General features: G+C 40.8%; 1 protein-coding gene across 1 annotated transcript; it reads right to left on the bottom strand.

Moving 5' to 3' along the window:
* nrap (nebulin-related anchoring protein) lies at positions 1 to 19440 on the bottom strand. The gene is made up of 43 exons (XM_079183040.1): positions 19221 to 19440; positions 18368 to 18462; positions 18094 to 18181; positions 16667 to 16819; positions 16054 to 16164; positions 15797 to 15904; positions 15551 to 15655; positions 15290 to 15397; positions 15086 to 15193; positions 14879 to 14986; positions 14369 to 14485; positions 13161 to 13265; positions 12873 to 12980; positions 12527 to 12631; positions 12268 to 12366; positions 12029 to 12133; positions 11801 to 11905; positions 11563 to 11670; positions 11227 to 11424; positions 11017 to 11121; positions 10829 to 10927; positions 10636 to 10740; positions 9813 to 9920; positions 9455 to 9612; positions 8705 to 8858; positions 8511 to 8615; positions 7060 to 7158; positions 6739 to 6843; positions 6486 to 6593; positions 6070 to 6183; positions 5772 to 5969; positions 5491 to 5595; positions 5204 to 5302; positions 5005 to 5109; positions 4783 to 4890; positions 4226 to 4537; positions 4042 to 4146; positions 3465 to 3563; positions 3220 to 3324; positions 2997 to 3104; positions 2231 to 2542; positions 1275 to 1430; positions 1 to 1142 (listed from the first exon to the last, which is right to left on the bottom strand). Exons 1-43 carry the CDS (start codon positions 19284 to 19286, stop codon positions 819 to 821), a joined length of 5496 nt encoding a protein of 1831 aa, XP_079039166.1. The 5' UTR covers positions 19287 to 19440; the 3' UTR covers positions 1 to 818.
* Between the last annotated feature and the right edge of the window lie 231 nt (positions 19441 to 19671).

Below are 19671 nucleotides of genomic sequence, written 5' to 3'. Positions count from 1 at the left end.
AAAAGTTTATTTTATCAGCAATAAAACCAAATATTTACTCCCAGCCCAGCTTTGAGTTATTAAAAAGGGGCATCGATACAAACTCAAAAAGCTGAACCTGCCAGACAAAATGTAGATCACACATCATTTCAGGAGGCCTTTACTTCTTTCTCACTGAGCCTAGCTCAAAGTGCACTAGATTAGCAGACCTCATAAGAAAACTGCAACAAGGTTTGCGCCTTGTTCCTTTCAACTCGCAGCCTGTGTTCATCTCTAAAGATCAAATAAAAAATGATGAAAAAATCCTCTGCAGTGCCGGCAATACAGCTAGCCCAGCTACATAACTTCTAAACACATTTGATATACAGAATTCAAACTTTCATATTTCACACAGCATCACTTTTGTCCTGAAAACACTCAAATCTGTTTTGGTATTCTTGATGTTTTCCTTTAGCTGGTGTTGAACATGGTTCTTTAGAGGTAATTTAAAACCATTTAAGTTTAAAAAAAACAACAATTCCTTACTTTCAATCTGTTTCTTTCTTTCTGAACTCATTTTTTGCTCACCACATACATTGACAATGCTTTTGACTTGACAAGTCCTGTCCTGATTCAACATGCGTAATACCCTCAGAAATCATTTCAACTTCCTTTTACAGTTCATTATTGCACCTGCAGTAGCTCCGTTAGACATCGATGTGTCATCTCATGTAACTACAGAGTCACAACAGTTATTTCGTCAAAGTAGATACCACAAATAACACTTGTAAAGTTAACCACACTTTCTGAAAGTGGCCATCTCTAAACACTATCGTCTATAAAAACTAATCTGGGTTTACTCACTCTTCCTTTATCGCAGCAGCTTTACTAGACATAGATGTCTTCACTATGTTCTGGATGGCAGCCGATGAGGAGGAGGAGGAGGAGGAGGTGGTGGTGCTGGATTTCTTCTCCATGGATTTAAACGAGGATGAGATGGTGCTGGTGGACTTTTTCTGGACGGTCTGGGTGGTCTTTTTCCTCTTGACGTGAAGGACCTCCATGGCGTCCATGTTGACGCCTTGTTTAGTCTCCTCGCTGGTCTCCACCTGCTGTGAAGTCTGCTGCTGCTGCTGCTGCTGCTGCTGCAGCTCCATCTGCTCCATCTGCTGCTGGCGATGCATCTGAAAGAAGGGCGTGGAGAACGTTAACAGGATCATTTTTAAAGGACCTGCGCACTTTATTGAACGTGAATTGTTTTTTCCATATAGAAAAACTTTATTCGTACTAAATTACTAGATTTCATGTTCCCTCACCATCATCATGTGCTGATAATTTGCAATAGCCTCGTCAGTGGTGACTCCCTCAGCCAGCCCCAGCTCTGCAGCCCGGCGGGCCAGCTCGGCCTTGTGGGAGCCGGGAGGGGTCCAGCCAACTCCTCTGGTTGTGTTCAGGTCTGACTTGTAGTCCACCTGTAACAAAAGGAAGCAACATTTATATTTTAGGAATCAAGGCCTACAAGACCCTCTCGATATTTAAAATTAAAGTGATCTCCTAAACCAACCGGCATTTCTACACATGAATACTACACTGCCCAAGGTTTACTGTACGTCAGTGAGTTTGTGGCATACAGCAAAGAAACAATTGCCTATTTGCCTTTGATTTCGAGCAACATTCGCATTCACCATGGAGGTGTGTTTCTGGCCTCCTGATGAATATGTCCTATATTCACTCTGCTCATATCTCTGCTTTTGGTCTCCACCAACTCCTGAGGGGCATCCATGTATCTGGTTATTTAGCTGTTAAATGCGCCACTGTGTTCATCTGCTAGTCGCTAACTTTGTCTTTTCACCATTTGGGGCTGTCTACTGAAAAGGACACACATGAGAGTGGTTGTAGATGCTTAACAGATATGCACCATGTAAGCATAAAATCCTCTGAATTATATGGTATTAAAGTATAGGTTTTGATACAGGGCTGCTTTATGAGGACATCTGGATTGGCTAAAACTACAACTTGTTTTCTTTAGGGGTGAATAGTACTAAATCAATTTGTAATTAATCAAATTACCATAAAGTCAATGTCATATAGAGGCTGGGGTCTCGGTTCTCCTCATTGCAGTTTTTCTCCATCAAGTTTCATGATTAATAAAATGATTTAGTGTCTCATATATATAGTGAATAAATGTGAATTAAATGATGACACTGGCTGTATCAAAGCCACTTGAAAAAAAAGGTTTTACAATAAACTCTACACATGGAGTGTGACTCACATCACTCTGTATCTTGTAGGCCTTCTTGGCATGCTTGACATTGAGTTGCTCGTTGTCACAGGTGTAGTCGTGGAGCTTGCTGCGGTAGGTGAGGTCACTAGCCTGAGCCTGACTCTTTTTGGCCTGCAGGAACTCGGGCTGATTGGCATGCATTTTGAAGTGGCCCCGGTCCTCCTTGGACTGGCGTTTGTACTCCAGGTTGCTCTGGAGTTTGCTGGCTGCCAGGGAGTGCACCATCTTAGGGTCGTCCTCCACACAGCGCAGCCCCACCTGCTGGCCCTTCTCCTTCAGGTGAGACTCCCTGTAGCGGAACTGTGGGAGGCAGAAAGATACAGTTTTCAATTGTAATACCACTTTTACAGCATCATTTAAGTTGTAACTAAATTTAGTTTTATGGATAAGGGATTACAGAGAGTAACTCCTGAATGATATGCCTTAAAATGGGTTTAATATATTGATTATGCTGATTATGCTACATCCAGAATACGTGAGCTAAACTTTCCAACCTCTGAAGTAAATAATGTTTGTGCTGCAATAAAAAGGCCACTGTACACATAAAATCTTGAAAATGACTGTAGATAAATAAAGCTCTTAGTAGAAAGTGAAAATGAAAGATTAACTGTGTTTTCACTACATTATAATGCACTTTTCAAATAACAAAAAGGTGCATAGACAGTAAGAGCTGCTAATAAATCCTAATATGTGCTTCGAGAAAGGCTGAATTGAGTCAAATCTTTCCACAAACTGCATTATCACATGAACTCACATCACTGGCAATTTCTCTGGAGGCCTTGGCCGTTTGGAAGGGAATAGCATCCAGCCTCAGGTCATGGCCCGATGTCTTCACCTGCTCTCCAGACGCCTTGTAAACTTTCTTCATGGAAGAAGAATTTTGAAGATAGAAATGTCATACTGGCATCTTTTGATGTGGATTTATAATCATTTGCTTGCATTTGGGATTGTGAGAAAGTGTCTGAGGTGTGCCTTACATCACTAATCTGCTGGGCATTCATCCTGGCTCTGACGAAGTCTGGATCATCCGAGTGTAAAGTGTACTTGTGCATGTCATCATTCTTTCCAGATTTGTAAAGCCTCTGTAGTGTAGAGACATGAGAGTGATATAAACATTCATCGCACAACACCCACAATTATTGAGGAGTTAACAGTAAAAACAACAGAAACTTAGAGGGAGATTTTGTATTATTTTGTGAGTATGGTTATCTTTTCAACCCACCTCACTGCAATGTTGATAGCTCGTCTTAGCGTGGACAATATCAGGAGAGTCAGTCACTGAGGTGAACTTTAGGCTGTCTGGCAGCTGACGATACTTCTTCTGCATGAAGGAAGACACACACACACTTTAACAGCAGGGAATACAGATGGCTGAGACTTAGTCCCTGAGTGTGTAATAGGTCATGTTTAAAGTGAAACGTAATGTAGGCTAGATTCCTTGAACTTAATCTAGAAGAAATCAATATGGTCTGTGAAAAAGTAAAGTGCATTACAATTCTCAGTTAAATTGGGTTCCAGAAGTCAAATACATCACCAAAATGTTGGAAATATTAAAGAGGAAAGGCCATTTAGCAACTTATATTGAGTTTAATTCTAAGTTAGATTTATAATTAGACCAGATTTAGCTCAACAAAATAATAAATGAACAAATGTTTCAGCAGTCTGAAAAGATGTAGATATATTTTTTCTGTCTGATCATAATATTAAGAAGTCAGTGAGGCGTGTGTTGGAGGACTCATGGTTGTATTTTCTGGCTACAGCCCTGTATGTGATGGTAGACTAGATACCACTTTACTCACATCACTTATAAGTTCTCCAGCCTTCATAGCCGACACCATCTGAGGTGCACCCACACCGTCCCAGGCCACTCCTTTCATGTAGTTGAGGTCTGACTTGTAGAGATTCTAGGCATCAAGACAATAAAATGTGTCAGTCGAGTATAATCACATCAGTAATTTCCCCTTCCTCATCCACAACTCTCACCTGACTCTGCAGGTCGTAAGCCGTTTTGGCCCACTTGACCTTCATGTCATCAGGAAGCACTGTGTACTCATGCAGTCTCTTCCTGTAGTCCTGTTCGCTGGCGAGGGCCTGGGCATTCTTAGCCGTCACCAGGTGAATCATGTCTGGGGTGAGGTGGTACTGCCCGCTGGACGTCAGCGCGTCCTTGCGGTACTCCTGGTTGCTGGCCAGTCGGCCCGCCTGCTGGCAGTGCAGGAGAAGCGGGTCTTCCAAGACGCTTTTGGACCCAATGTGCTTCCCCTTTTCCAGCAGGTGGTCGTGTCTGTACTTGTTCTGCAGACACACAGAGGTAATAACTGTAGTTTACTGCAATTTAATGTTGTAAATCCTACTTTTATGAAGCTTCGAATGCACATTTTGAAAGGTTGTTGATTCAACTCTATGATCATTTTAAAATGATGTTGTGCTGCTGTATGTGGTTGCATTATAGGTATTTGGTATATGCATGTGGTGCACTTTAGGTGCATATGTTAGTCACATTTTTTGACTTCATGTATTTGAGTCTAGTCTGCTCTTACGTCACTGGCGATGCCTGTGGAGCTCTTGGCAGCCTGGAAGGGGATGTCCTGCATGGTGAGTTTGTAGCCCTGAGCCCTCAGAGTGTTCCAGGACTCTCTGTACTTGATCTGGAGCAGAGTGACAAACAACCAATGATCAGTAACCTTAAAATTACACACACTGTGAAAAAGAAAAGCCCACGGAATATTGTATGGTGCACAGGTCACAGGAACTTGTAGTACCTCACTGAAGTTGGCTGCATTGATCTTTGCTTGCATGATCTCTGGTCTCTCAGCTGTTATAGTGTAGTTATGCTGGTCACTCACCCCTTTCTCTTTGTACAAACGCTGCGAGAGAAATATAAAAGAGCTGTGTACTATTGAAACAACGGGAAACAACAGCAACTGGAATGGAACTAAAGCAATAAGCTCAATGTCCCACCTCATTTGTGATCTGTCCACTGAGTTTGGCATGGACGATATCCGGAGAGTCTGTGACAGAGGTGTGCTTGAAGGTGTACGGCTGCTGGCGGTACTTTTTCTGTTTCAGAAGAAACAACAAAGTGAGTGTTTGTAGTATTCTTAACAAGTAACTCAACAGTTAATATCAAGAAATATATCTATGAATATCAGCACACAAGATATGTTCACAATTATATACTGTAGATCTGTAAGATCTAGACCCAAATGTAGGCAAGAGAACTTTTTTTTTTAAATAAGTTGTCCTACATCACTAATGAGGTCTGTGGCCCTCTTGGAGCCTTCAATCTGCAGAGCCCCGGTGCCAATCCAGGCTGCACCACGCAGGTAGTTCAGGTCAGAGCGATACACTTTCTGTGACAAAGAAATGAAAAAAAAGTTATTGCTCCTAAAATGTTTCAGGAATAAACAAGACGAAGGCTAAGGTGTGCAACACTTTAATCAAAGGAATCAAACATTGGTTGAATAAGTGTACGTCACAAATTAATGTTGCAACTTCAAAAAAATAATAGTTTTTTATTCTGTCTCACCTCGCTCTGCAGAGCGTACGCTTTCTTGGCCGCCTCCACCTTCATGTCGTCAGCAAACGAGGTGTACTGATGCAGGTTGAGCCTGTAGTCCTGATCACTGACCAGCGACTGGGCCTTTTTAGCGTGGGAGACCTCCAGCATGTCCATGGACAGGTGGAACTTCGAGAGCTCCTTTGCAGAGTCCTGCTTGTACTTAAGCTGGAGAGGTACAAAAGTACAGAGGAGAGGTGTTTGCATTTTAATATCTTTTTTTGAATTTGTTTTTTTATCTTCTGAGTTACAGTTAAGAAGCACTTACATCACTCTGCAGCGCGCTGGCATGGACCGAGTGAGCGATGTTCATGTCGTCCTGCAGTCCCTTCAGTCCGATCATCTTCCCTTTGGTCTTCTCAAATTCTTTTTTGTACTTTTGCTAAAATGACAAATAATTCACAATTTTAGTAAGATGAGTTAAGTGAGATGCTGTGTAAAACGTTTCAATCCGTCAGTCTGTTCAATAGTCAACTACCCAAAAATGTATCAGTGATCTGCTGTTAATCCATCACATAGACAAGATTTTACTGTAGTTTGAAGCTCTCTCGTTTGAGAATGTCATGTCAATTAAAAATGCTTCTTTGTGTGTTAGAAAATAATCTGTAAATTCTGCAGACAAATATATATTTTAGGCCCACGCTGAAAATGTTATGACACGATAACAAGAAGTTGCAAGCTCACATCACTGAGGATCTCTGCAGACGCTTTGGCAGACTGGAAAGGAATGGCATCCAGACGCAACTTGTAACCGCCATCACGTACCTTTTTCCAAGATTCCTTGTAACAGCTCTGAAAATTCACATATGTATAAACTCAGTTCAACATGGAAGGCCACACACACACACAAAGTCAGCTGACTGGATGCATTGATTGGCAGGCAGTCTGATGGATTTCACATGTGTGTATGTGTGAGTTGTTGCGAGTGTGATTTTACCTCACTGAGGTTAATAGCATTGAGCCTGGCCTGAACCATTTCAGGCAGCTCTCCGGTGAGTGTGTAGTTGTGCTTCATGTTTTCACCCTTTTCCCTGTACAACCTCTGTAAAAGAGAACGAGAGGCATTGCTGAGCATCCAATGTATACTTCATATTTACAGTACTTATGGGAGGCCATTAGTGCAGAAGAGATGCTAAGTTTGGCAAAGTTCAAGATCACAAAAATACATTCAAATCAGAATATTCTAGGGGACACAAATGCATCAGATGTACTTTGTTTTAGTTATCCGGTACATTAAACAAATGACAGCTGCACTTACATCAACAGCCAGTTTGTTGCTGAGTTTGGCTTGGACCATCTCTGGAGTGTTTTCAACGCTGGTATACTTCAGACCACTCACACCCTGGCGGTACTTTCTCTAGATTAAAGAAATGAGTGACGAATGTCAAAAGATTGTCTTGGTAAGATGAAGCCATTAAAAAGAAATGCGTGCACATGCATTTGACGAACAGTAGAGGGCACAATATCATAGCAAAAAAAAGTGTACTAACAAATTAACTACCTGGCAAAAATAAAACAAAAGGAAACTGGTCATATTTTTACAGAGACATATTTAGTAGCTATATGATACATATATAGGAGTCTGCTCAGGAGTAACTCAAGGCTCTGTTCTATTTACGTTCTGTCTGTCGTTTCATGGTCTACTGTTGGAAACCCTGACTGGAGTGAGGTTAAAAATAAGTGGCTGCTTATGAAGAGGTTTTGAATAGAGGCTGGTGTTTTCCAGTCTGCACTAGATGTGTCACAGACATATCTTTAAGCACAATTTGCGTGCATTTACAAAGACGCGTTCATAAAAAGAGTCTGTGGATGAGAAAGAGGAAAAAGGTTTAAGGAGTTTGCGGGACAATAATGTTGATAGATTATAATATCTATAGAAATCCAACAGATTCTTGAATCATTAGTGATTCAAAATGACTTCTCGTGTAAATTTGTTGAAATTATTAGGATTCATAAACAGATAAGATATCAGAGGTTTGAAGTTTCTGTAATAAAGCCGCTGGGCCCTGTTTCCAAATGCACAAGAAACTGGACACTTGACATTACTGGGGGATGTGCAACAGCTTTCCCTTAGAACGTCTTGATGGCACAAACCATCCTGCGTTTCCTGATATACCTTATTAAAATAAAGCAATGTACCAATGCACTGTAAGCAATGTGGACTTTCAAACCAAATTAATTTTGTAAAGCGAAAGCAACAAGGAGAGAGGGAGCACTAATTGGTGAAGTTGAATCTTTAATTAAATGTAACAGCTTCAGTTATTATAATCATTCTGCTCACTTGTTAGAGCCGAGTGGAGTCCACGTACTTAACCCAGTTTCCACCGACCACGATTGGTCCGCCACTCTTTAAATGTATTCTAACTTAAGCTGTACACTTTGATATGTGCCCTACAGTCACATGTTACACAATCGTGGTTATCCTTTTCTCATGCTCTCTGTGCTAATTTACCTACATAGTGCTCTAGTCATAAATAGCACTTCAGTGCGGTTAATTTTACACTGCATGGTTTGGTTTGAATTACATTTGACTTCCAATATAATTTCCAGAAATAAATGAAATGTGAACAAAGGTCAAGGACGGAAACTGTTGCTGTGGGAAAGCATTTAACCTTATAAGTGAGGACAATTCCCTTTTTTAATTAATATTACCCACAACCTCAGAGGTTAACCTGCAGCTGATTTCAGCAGTGCATTCTGGGAAGTTACCTCGCTGAGAAGATCTCCGGCTTTCTTTGCCTGCTGGACATCCAGAGATTTTCCGGCCTCCCAGCCGACGCCCTTCATCCAGTTCAGATCTGACCTGTACTGGTTCTAAATAAAAAACACACAGTTTTCACTTTTTACAGTCCTGTAGTGAATTAATCATTTCAGCATAAAACAAGTTGTTATATGAGACTTACCTCGCTCTGTAGTCCATAGGCCTTCTTGGCCCAGGCGACGTTCATGTCAGTTGGCAGAGTCGTATACTCATGGAGGAAGGTCCTGTAGTTGGTCTCAGTTGCCAGGTCTTGAGCCTTCTTTGCATGGCTGATGTTCAGCATATCCAGATGAACGCTGGGTAAATAGAGTTTGAATGACACAAGATTAAAGGCCAGTTCTCGTGGTTTTATGCTGAAGCAGTGCTCTCTGGTCATCGGGGTCATTCCCACTTAAAAAAGGAGCTTACTACAGCATTTAATCTCCATTTGGACTTTAACAAGTTGAAGGCATGTGGGGTCTTTTGGCTCAGCAAATCTTAAATGTAAGTCAAAGTGTCTAAGCGCTTGCAACATTTTTGAAAGGAGTCAAATTGACTGCTGGCATGACCGTAAGGCACGTTATTGGCTGCAATGTCAGAAATTTTCGTTACTGATGAGTTTGCTAACAATGCAGATATAACCATTGGATCTATGTTTTAAGAAAAGTCTACAATACTTACCTCTAATATGACCTTGAATGCTAAATTAAAACCCTTTACCTCTTTTAGACAATGTTCTTTAGGAATTTTAGACCTCCTAAAATCATCACAGCACTCAGCAATTTAACAACAACAATTTAACTACAGTTACCTGTATTCCCTGTGTCTCAGGTGTGAAGGTTAAAATCTGGGTCTGATGGACCAAGATTGGAGACAAGCATTAAAAATGCTCCATCAAGGACTAGAGCCTCACCTGTTTTTGCTCTTAGTGTCCTCATAGTCCTTCTTGTAATAGCGGCCACTCTGTAGTTTGGTAGCCAGAGCGGAGTGTGCCATCTGAGAGTCACCGCTGACGGACTTAATGCCGATCACCTTGCCTTTGTTTTTCTCATGCTTCTCCTTGTATTTGACCTGCAAGACAGTAGTGGATTTTCCAAAAAGCCAGTCTTTGAATCAGCTTTTTGTTTTACAGGCATGTACTAATCTGCACCTATTCAAGGTTATATATACTGTATATAATATATGATATTATAACATTATTGCACAAAAAAAAATCTACTTTTCTCATCAAGCCAACCTTAAGGGTGCAGACTCTTTTTAGAATAACTCACATCACTGGCCAGGTCTCTTTTGGCTTTAGCGGTGAGTATAGAGAGAGAGTCCAGACGCAGCTCGAAGCCCTTTTCCCTCTGCTTCTCCCAGTTGCTCTTGTACACTTTCTGAAAAGAAATAAGTAAAAATCTAGAGTACTTCATACAGACAGACAGACAGACAGGTTGTGTGGGTCTAATTAAGTGAGGCAGTTTAAGTGCATCAAATCAGTTAGGATTCGCTTGATTTTCTTTCTTAATTTCTTATTAATGGACTAAGTCCTTGAATAATCAACTTTATTTTGTGCATGATGGGAACACTAAATAAATAAAAAGAGTGTTGAAGCTCATAGATAAGACACATGCCGTGTTGAACCAGTAGTGAGGTCTCTGAATCAGAACTGTCTGATGTAACTGTTGACCAGCCACAATTAAAGTAAAGGGTCGTGATCTGCATCATCTTTACATAATAAACATAAGATATAAATGACATGAGCATCACGGTAAAGGTTAAAGTGCACTGATCAAAAATAATGACCGTATTCTCATAAAAAACAAATCCAGTCTATTTTTGCAAAGCCATTATTGAGGTATACCAGACCATCATCATCATAAAAAAATTATAAAAATAAAAATGATTATGTCCAATACTTAACCAAAATAAGGTATATACTATGAGGCTGCATGGATGGAATAAGTATGCAATGTGTGATCAATTCAATGAAATATATTACAAAGATAAAGAGATGTTAGAAAACAAATATTTAAGTCTATAATCTGAACAATTCCTTTATTTTGTTGTAACTTCCTCTGCTCATATATCTGCTCACTTCACTAAACTTACCGCACTAAGAAGGTTAGCATTTGCCTTTGCTTGTCTGAAGAGGGGCTCATCATTTGTCATGGTGTACTGGTGTATTATCTGCTCTTTGTCTGCTTTGTACGCCAGCTGAAAATCAAACACATGTAGACATATCATAAAAGAGTGCACCAAATTTAAAATGTATACGATTACAGCTTTAAAGTGAAGACCCTACGTCACTCTGCAGTTCCTGGCTCTTCTTGGCGTGTGCGATGGAGAGATCATTCGCCACGTGGGTGAACCTGATGCTGTCTGCCTTCTGCCGGTATTTAGTCTGTGAGGCAGCAGAGTACAGTAAATAAACAGTGTTGCTAAGTTAATTAACAAACTGAAAGATGCACACACAAACACACAATTACTGACATCACTAAGCAGCTCTCCAGCTTTCTTGGCCTGGGTAATGTCCAGACATCCTTCACTGTCCCAGCCCACACCTTTCATCCAGTTCAGGTCTGAACGATACTGGTTCTGTTGAGCAACCGAAAGAGTCATTAACCAGAGGAGTTCTTTTTTTCTATAGCATTTACCATCTGAATAGCAGACTAGGTCTCATTCCTTTCTCCCGTCTCTCACCTCGCTTTGCAGGGAATAAGCCTTTTTGGCCTGCATGACCTTGATGTCATCAGGCATGACGGTGTAGTCGTGCAGCTTGGTGCGATACTCCAGGTCGCTGGCGAGGGCCTGAGCCTTTTTGGCGTGGCTCAGGTTGATCATGTCCAGAGGAAGGCTGTACTGGGACTGGCTCTCCTTGGAGCCCTTCTTGTACTCAATCTGAAGTGGTAACGATTAAAAAGAAAGATTCATTTTGAGTCAGCACGTATGCTGCAGCTGCAAAAAAAGTGTTATATGTGTGGAAAAAAAAATGCATTTTAATGCCTGTAAATAATGATCAAAGTGACTTCTGCTTACATCACTGTTCATCTTGCCCACTTGAAGAGAGTGCAGAGTCCTGGAGTCGCTCATGTTGAAGCCCACTGCCTTTTCCTTGTTCTTCATGTAGGTCTCTTTGTATTTAATCTGAAACACATGCACATTGGGACTTAATTTAATTTGCCAGCTATTACATTTTTGTTGAACCCACATCTTGCTCAGGCATTAACGTTATATTGCATCTCCTTGCGGAAGACAAGAGTGTGAGTTTGCTTACGTCACTGGCGAGGTCACGGGAAGCCTTAGCAGCTTTGACACTCATGACATTTGACATGTCGCAGGCTTTAGACTTGTTCTTCTCCCACTCCTCCTTGTATTTAATCTGGAGTAACACAATAAAATGATCACTTGAAGAATGAGAAGTGATTTTCTGCCACCATGTGAATGAGCTCGGACGTGTACATGCATGCAAAGTACGTGTGTGTGTGTGTGTGTGTTAACTTACATCACTGCACAAGGCAGCATTGGCTTTGGCCGCTTTGATTTGGGGCAGGTCCTGGGACAGCGTGTACTGATGTTTGGTCTTTTCATAGCCTTTTTTGTAGTTTTGCTAAAAGACACATGAATCGCACGTTCAAACTCTACAGTCAGCTCAGAGCTCAGTCTGCAGCTGAAAGGTGCTGATGAGGTTGGTGTGATCATTATCAAGCCTTGGCAGTGATTAATATAATGCAGTTTACTTACATTGCTGACCAGCTGAGCGTTTTTCCTTGCTAAAACAATCTCAGGTGTGTCTGTTGCCTGGCTGTACTTGACCTGGTCGATGTGCTGCCTGTAGTTCTTCTGCAGTCGTATAGGAAACAAGTTACACAAATAATGAATGTATCACATAAGATGATACGGACTGTAAAAATAGTTTTACAAGTGTAATGTTTTTCATTGTTATTCTAATGTCAATTTAGCTTAAATAAGACACTTTGGGATTCAATTTGAGAGAACTCACGTCTTTTAGTGGGTCCAGTTTCCTTTGGCTTTGGTAGCCTGGTGTGAGCGTGGCTGGGTAGTTGTATTCACCCTGCTCCTGTTCACAGCCTTTTTTATAAGAAATCTGGAATTTACAAGAGCAGTTAGTTTTATAATTCAACCATTAGTTAAAGTTAAACATCTGCCCATGGATTATGTAATAAATCTAATACTAATATCTGTGCTCTTTTGTCAGAAAAACAGGATAGCAGGTGAAGGCGAATAGCTATTTAAAATACAATATGTCATGATGGGTCTTGAAAGCAAAACTGGAGTTGATCATTTGTATAAATCTATAAATTGAGTCCATGAAAAACAAGGCTTACATCACTGGCCAGTTTCCTGGCTTTCATGGCATGCATGGTCTTCTTATCGATTCCTGAGTCTTCATAGTGGCCCTTCATGTCGCTGATGTACTTCTCTTTGTACTTGTTCTTTGAAGAGCATAGAGAGATTAAGAAAAATCAGTATGCAGGATTGTCCATATGTTTTTCCTTATGACATTTACAGTAAGGCCAAACAGATGTTTTTTATAGTTTACTTGTACTTTTTTGTAATCTATACATTTACACAAACAACAATGTGAAATTCATTATGTTGCCTGTCATACTTACATCACTTGTGAACTTGAGGATTTTAGCAGAATTTTGAAACTGTGGTGTCTCACAGAAATTGATGCTGTGACCTTTGGTGTTCTCCAAGTCCTTCTTATACTCCACCTGGTAGAAAATATGAGGGTTTTTATTTTGGTTTGCATGATAACACAAAGCAGCAGAAACACAACAACAAAAGAAAAGAAGCAAGTTGAGCAGGGGAGATTTTTTTTAAATAACCTTGAGGCTTATAGGAGGAATCTCACCTCAGTAAACAAAAGTCAAATAATCAAAAAAAACAAATAACATAAGAAAACATAAAGTAGGAAACATAAATCCTGAAATAAATAATATAATAAGAGAGTAGTAAGACAATATTTGAAATGAATTAGTGAGTTGAATGAATTCATTTTGAATATAACTGTTGCATAACTGAGCCAGTTATATCTAACGGAGAATTGACAGAGCCCAGTACGAAACATTGTCAGGTGTAACCATTTAGCATGTCTCTTATTATAGCTATGTACATCACAGTTTAAAATGAAAAATTACAGCAGCTTCTTTGAAACATTTGTCATAGAAAATGTATTTTTTTGCTGTTGACCAGTCAGAGCTTGTCCTTTGTGGCACTTATGTGCTAAATATAGTAAATATATACAGTCACAATCACTGACACTCCGTCATAACTCAAGAGTCACTGAGACAAACCTTTAATCCAAATACATATGCTTTGCTGAGCTTAAAAATGGCAGCAGAACACCATTTAACATGTCAGCGTTACCACTCAAATACAACACAGGCAGACCTTTGTCACCTTTAAGCATTCAATCAGATCATTGCTCACGGACAAACAAAAGGAATTGTGACATTTCTAAGTCATATTCCCAAGGCTCGGAATTGTTGCTCAAGAGTGATGCACTGTTTTCCTGTGTGAGGTAATATTAGTTTGACGGGAGGTCCCGTGGCCTTGGAGGTAAGCTGTAACCACACCGGACAGGCATGTCAGAGATGCCGAAAATGCAAGTTGGGTGGCTCTATGTCTGCTGGGAGCTGACACAGTATATCCAATATTTCAAGCTCTTAAACACACACATGCACTGAGCAGCAACATGTTTACCTGGAAATGCTTCCTTATCGAGCTAAAAATAAGATAAAATTCAAAAGTACTACATAAATGAAGGTCCGATCTTTGCCTTGAAAGCCTGACAATCGGTCACAAACGAGCTCACCTCACTGACAATCTTGTTGATCTTCCGGGCGTTCTTTAGGGCAAGATTGTCCTCAGATGTCAGGCTATGGAAGTGTGAGGTGCCCTTCATCTTGCCTAAGTCCTTCCTGTATTTTAGCTGCAAAGGCATGAAAGGTGATTGAGTGCATATTGGAGGACAACATGTTGTGTTTCTGTAGGATCAGGAGATTAGCGGCGCACGCACACACAGAGTCTAATTTAGTCGGTGAGGAGAGTTTTAAGAATGACGACATGGTGAGGCTTTCACATTGTAGTCCCTCATCTATGAGTGATGACAAGGCCAAATGACGGATGAAGCTGAAGCTCTCACACTCCACACTCTGTTATGTTTTGACAGCATTCACAACCAGCTCACATGGTTAAACACTTTAGTGTTCGACACAAGATGTAGTGAAGTCTAATGAAGGGCTTTCTGTATCTTCATCAAAAATATTCTGCAGTGTTTATAACTAAGCACTGCACTGTGTTTATTCGTCAGGTTGATACTCACATTGCTAGCATTTTCCTGAGCCTTCTTTGCAAGATGATAACTGGGAGTGATCATGGCAGGGAAGCTTCCTTTGCCTCGTTGCTGCTCATACTGCTCGGTATAGGCGATCTGTAAACAGAAGATAGCTCATTTGTAATTCAAAAAGATACAGGAATTAGAAGTTTTTAGTAAATATATTAATAAAAACAGCAAGAGTAACTTCCATACCTGGCTGAAGTTCTCTGCGTTTTCTCTGGCGTGAACTGCTTCAGCTAGCCCTGCCTCAGAGCTGGCTTTACCCCTGATGTCCTGTTCATACATCTGACGATACTTAATCTGGTGGGGACATGAAATCCATTAACAACCGATTATCAGGGGGGTCTGCCAGATTGTTTGTGTGCATACATGTACGTGTAAATTTGTTGTACTTACATCACTGGCCTGCTCACTGGCCTTCTTTGACATCTGGTATCCAGGTGTAATATGTGCAGGAAAGCTACCTTTACCTCTCTGCTGCTCATACTCTTCTGTGTAGGCATACTGGAGGAAGAAAAGCAGGGATTTAGGCACTTACCTAAAGGCTATAGGACAAACTGCCTTATACTCAACTGGTCTTGTTTGCGACATTTCGTCCAAAGTGAGAGACAACACACCAAGATATCATAAAGTCATCATGAAAGGCTTACAGCTTACATCGCTAACAATTTGTCCTTGTTTCTTGGCAAGAAGCACCTCTGGGGGGTCAACAAACGTGGTGTACTTTGAAACTCTCTCCTCGTGTCCTTTTTTATATTCCAGCTGCAAATAAAGAAAACAAAGAACTTAATTTGGCTCATTATAAAGTCAAACTCAAACAACCACTGACAGAGACACATAAAACAAATAGTTTGGATTTTGGCTCTTTGGTCCAGAAGAGTGTGAGCCAAGAAATTCACTTACGTTGCTGGCCAAAGTATTGGCTGTCTTAGCAGCCTGGTAACCTGGTGTTATCATAGCAGGGAAGCTTCCTTTGCCTTTTGACTGCTCATATTCCTCTGTGTAATTCACCTGCCAAATAATCACAAAATCAATCAAGACACTTCACCAATATTGATGCAAAGCTACTAGCAACTGGGCTCCTTTATCTATTTAAAGACACCATATTTAGGTTTTATGAAAAATAAAAAAAGGAAAGAAGGAAGAAAAAGCGTACTCACATCATTGAGGGTCTTCTCGGCCTGAGACATCGTTACGACCTCCTGGTTGGTCACCATGCCTGAGTATGAGTATGTCTGCTGCTGTGAGAACTCAGACTGAGACTGAAAGGCCTGTATGGATATGGGGGACACACTTGATCATTTCCAGCCATTCACGGGACATGTAACACTTTACCTTTCATGCCTGTTGGACCTTATTTAAATCAGCCACACAACCCTGCTTTACTTATCCTTTGTGAAGTGATGGTAACAAGTGGCAATTTAATACATTGCAAATAAATCTTTGTCTACGCAGTTGTCAGCGCAGACAAGAGAGAGAAGATGAGGTTCAATGCACCAACTGTGACCGCCTGATAACATAAGTTCCTTGACTACCCTCCTCCATGATCACTGAAATTATACAGTTTCCAACATTTCCACAACATAATCACATTTTATTATTTATTATTTGGAGTTAGACCTGGGATCACTGCGCACAATAACTTTGCTGTTTGCAAAGAAGGACAACAGTACAAGGAACACAAAGAGAAGTAGGATTGTTTGCTTCAGGAAAGATCATAATCAAGGCTGAAACTCTCTTTAAGTGTAAGGGACAGTTCTACCAGGAGCTCACCTGGCTGGCCATCTGACTGGTAACCTGGCTGGCCATCTGACTGGTCATCTGGCTGGCCATCTGGCTGGCTAGGCGAGCCTTCTCCAGCTCCATGGACCTCAGGTCATGGTGGAAGGTGGACATGAAGCGCTCGCCATCTTCGCGATACTTCAGCTGCAAGTGCACACAGACGACGAGCATTAAGCCAAGGCCAGCGCACATTTGCGCATGCAATCGTAAGTCGTGTGTTTACAGCATCCACTTTGTTAGTCGAATGCATGAAATCAAAATAATGAAAAGAAAATCAGCATACAGTGATATTACCCTGACTTCAGATCCACAGAGCCAAACATCCCTCTATTCTTACGTTGCCAACTTAAACCCGACAACCTCAGCTCACATTCTTCACGATGAAGGGATAAAATTAGTGTGCTGTTATTAATAACTAAAAAGAAGCCGGACCTGCCAAGAATGATCCAGAGAGGAGCACTGAGTTGTGAAACTCTGAGCTGTTTGCTAATGATCCTTAAGCTGTAAAAATGTTCAAAACTAATATTAGAATAGCTTCATTGCCCGGCATAAGAGACAGCACTAACATTTCTGAAGCATCATCGCTAAAGAGCTAACAATAAACATGAGACATAGGTTTTTATGAGGACTTTTAGTATGACTCACAGAAACTCACTGAAAATAAGTCGAGAAAAGACAAGCTCTGCATGTTAACCACAGCATACAATATTTGAGAGTGTTAAGTAGACAAGGTTGTGGGTTACTCCGAATGGTCAGACCAAATATCAACAAGTCCTGTATCTCTGTAGTGACATAGAGCAGTAGCTGATGGGCTTGCTAGCTTACTGCTTTAAGCACAAGCACATTGCATGAACTACAGAGAGACGGGAACAGGTGGCAGGGCAGATGAGAAGAAGGGATGTGAGGCTTTTTTACTCCTGACGTATAATTTTAGCCCCCCGAGCATGAAGCGGGCTAAGCAGAGGGGGTTGTCTCGCCTCTGTCACGGGAACAGAAATAACCCGAGCAGCACTGTCCATTCCACACCGCTGCCGTCACCGTGGACTCCGAGCAGCCGACCACCTCTCTCTCTGAGTGTAATGGATACATCTGCTTTGGGTCAGATCACTGGTTTTGGGTGATGAATTGTAAACCAGAATTGTCCATTTCTGACTACATTTTGGGGATTTTAAAACAATGTAAACGGGTCTATTTAAATTCAGTTGTAATGGATCCATCTCTTTTTAAAACCTTAACCAACACAATGACCACTATGAATAGCAATCTCATGACAAACCAATGATAAATGCTCATTTCACCTCATGGCATAGACAGTGACTTATGTCAGCATGTCAACAATGCACCTTGACTCAGATCAAGGCCGAAATATTTTGTCTCATGTTGCTGCTCGTGTGTTTTTGCATGTGACATCATCTCACCTCACTGCTCGCCTTGCTTTGCTTCTTTGCGTTGATGTTGATGGGGGTCGCATAGACACTCGTGAATGTGTTGTTCCTCGGATTGTGTCTAAATGGAAGATACATATTTTTATTAAATGGTCATCATTTGAATCGCCAATTTTGAGTTCATGGAAACAAATTCATGGAATCTATTTTCACACTCAAATGTCCCCTGAAGATAGATTTTTGATCAGCTTTTGGGAAAATGCTCAAATAATAACTTATGTAATTAGGTGATACTGGTAATACTTACACAGAGCAGTATGGCCTCTTCATGTGGCTGACAAAGTTATTGGCAGTGAGCACCATCTTACAGACGTCACAGTGAAAACACGCTTTATGCCAGTTCTGACAGAGGAAAAGACAAATCACATTGATAATTTAGACGGTCCTTCAAACAGAATTTGAATCTGTAAATTCAGATTTCAATCTAGTTTATTATCTGACGACAGAAGAAGTTTAAAACTTGGACAGGTCATTTCTGATAACGTCAAATCAACAAAACAAATTTCATTGAACAAGGCCCAAAATAACGACATTATTCAGCATCATCAACTGGTCACGCTGACTTGTTCTTAAATATATCTTTCATGTGAATGATAAACTGTATACCTCTTGCTTTTCGCCTCACAAACCTTTTTAAAAATAACATTATATGGCAGCCACCACTCAGAGCTACATGGATGCTTTCATGCTGCAGATATTTTAACGAAGCGATTTGAATGTTACTCCGTGTATGCTCGTATCTATAGCACATTTAAAACTTTACTTTAAGAATTATGTCATTTTATATACACTTCATGTGTTTTTAAAAAGCAGTTTATTGGCAGAAACTGTATTTGTTTGCACACCAAGACACGTGTTGACATGAAGAGATCCTTGGAACAAGTTCAATGTTCCCATATTCAAGTTACAAATGTGTTTATTAAAAATATAAAAATCCAGTGCCTCAGGTCTTTAGAACGTTTGTACCATACCTTGATGTAATTACTGACTCTCTTGTTACTTTTACAGCAGTTTGAACTATTTTGAAATGTATTTGTAAGATTAAATGCCCAAAGAAACACGACAGACTTTCTCGCGATCACAATGTTTCTGTGTGTTACCTGGTCAATGCAGTTGATCTTCTCAGCCGGGTAGACCACGAACCCACACCTGGCACAGGACTGCATGGTGAACGCTTGTCCTTTTCCCCAAAAACCTTCAGAAAAAATATCAGAAGACGTGAACTACTGAGAAATGTTCAGGTCAGACAGACAGGCAACAGTTTAGTGGAGGAACTGGCAGTGATTCCCGGACAGTCCTGGTAGTATATCTCTGGTGGTGGTAAACTTAGCGCAGTGACTGTGAACCTTTAAACCTGTCTCTTACTTGACACCATGTCCCCCGATGGACCAACCCCCTTCCATGTACCATGCTAGAAGACTGGCTGAGTCCAGCTGTCTGTCTGCAGGGAGAGAGAGAGAGAGTTACAGAGAGAGACAGCTAGGTCAGATGTCAGTGTATGTGTGTAATGATCCTGAGTTGGACAGCTAGTTCAACTTTGGGCATCTTGCC

The sequence above is a fragment of the Pholis gunnellus genome (genome assembly GCF_910591455.1).
Source record: "Pholis gunnellus genome assembly, chromosome: 21".
Classification (NCBI taxonomy): Eukaryota; Metazoa; Chordata; class Actinopteri; order Perciformes; family Pholidae; genus Pholis; species Pholis gunnellus.
Note: the sequence above shows the minus strand (reverse complement) of the source record. Positions and strands in the feature narration are given on the sequence as shown.

Bases quoted from the DNA above. Each gene is read 5' to 3' on its own strand.
- nrap (XM_079183040.1), bottom strand. From the start codon at position 19,286: ATGCAGTCCTGTGCCAGGTGTGGGTTCGTGGTCTACCCGGCTGAGAAG. The intron at 5,970-6,069 runs GTAAGTGCTTCT...GTACCTCTCCAG, and splicing joins CCAGCGCGCTGCAGAGTGAT to CTTAAGTACAAGCAGGACTC. The intron at 3,105-3,219 runs GTAAGGCACACC...TCTTCCATGAAG, and splicing joins ATGCCCAGCAGATTAGTGAT to AAAGTTTACAAGGCGTCTGG.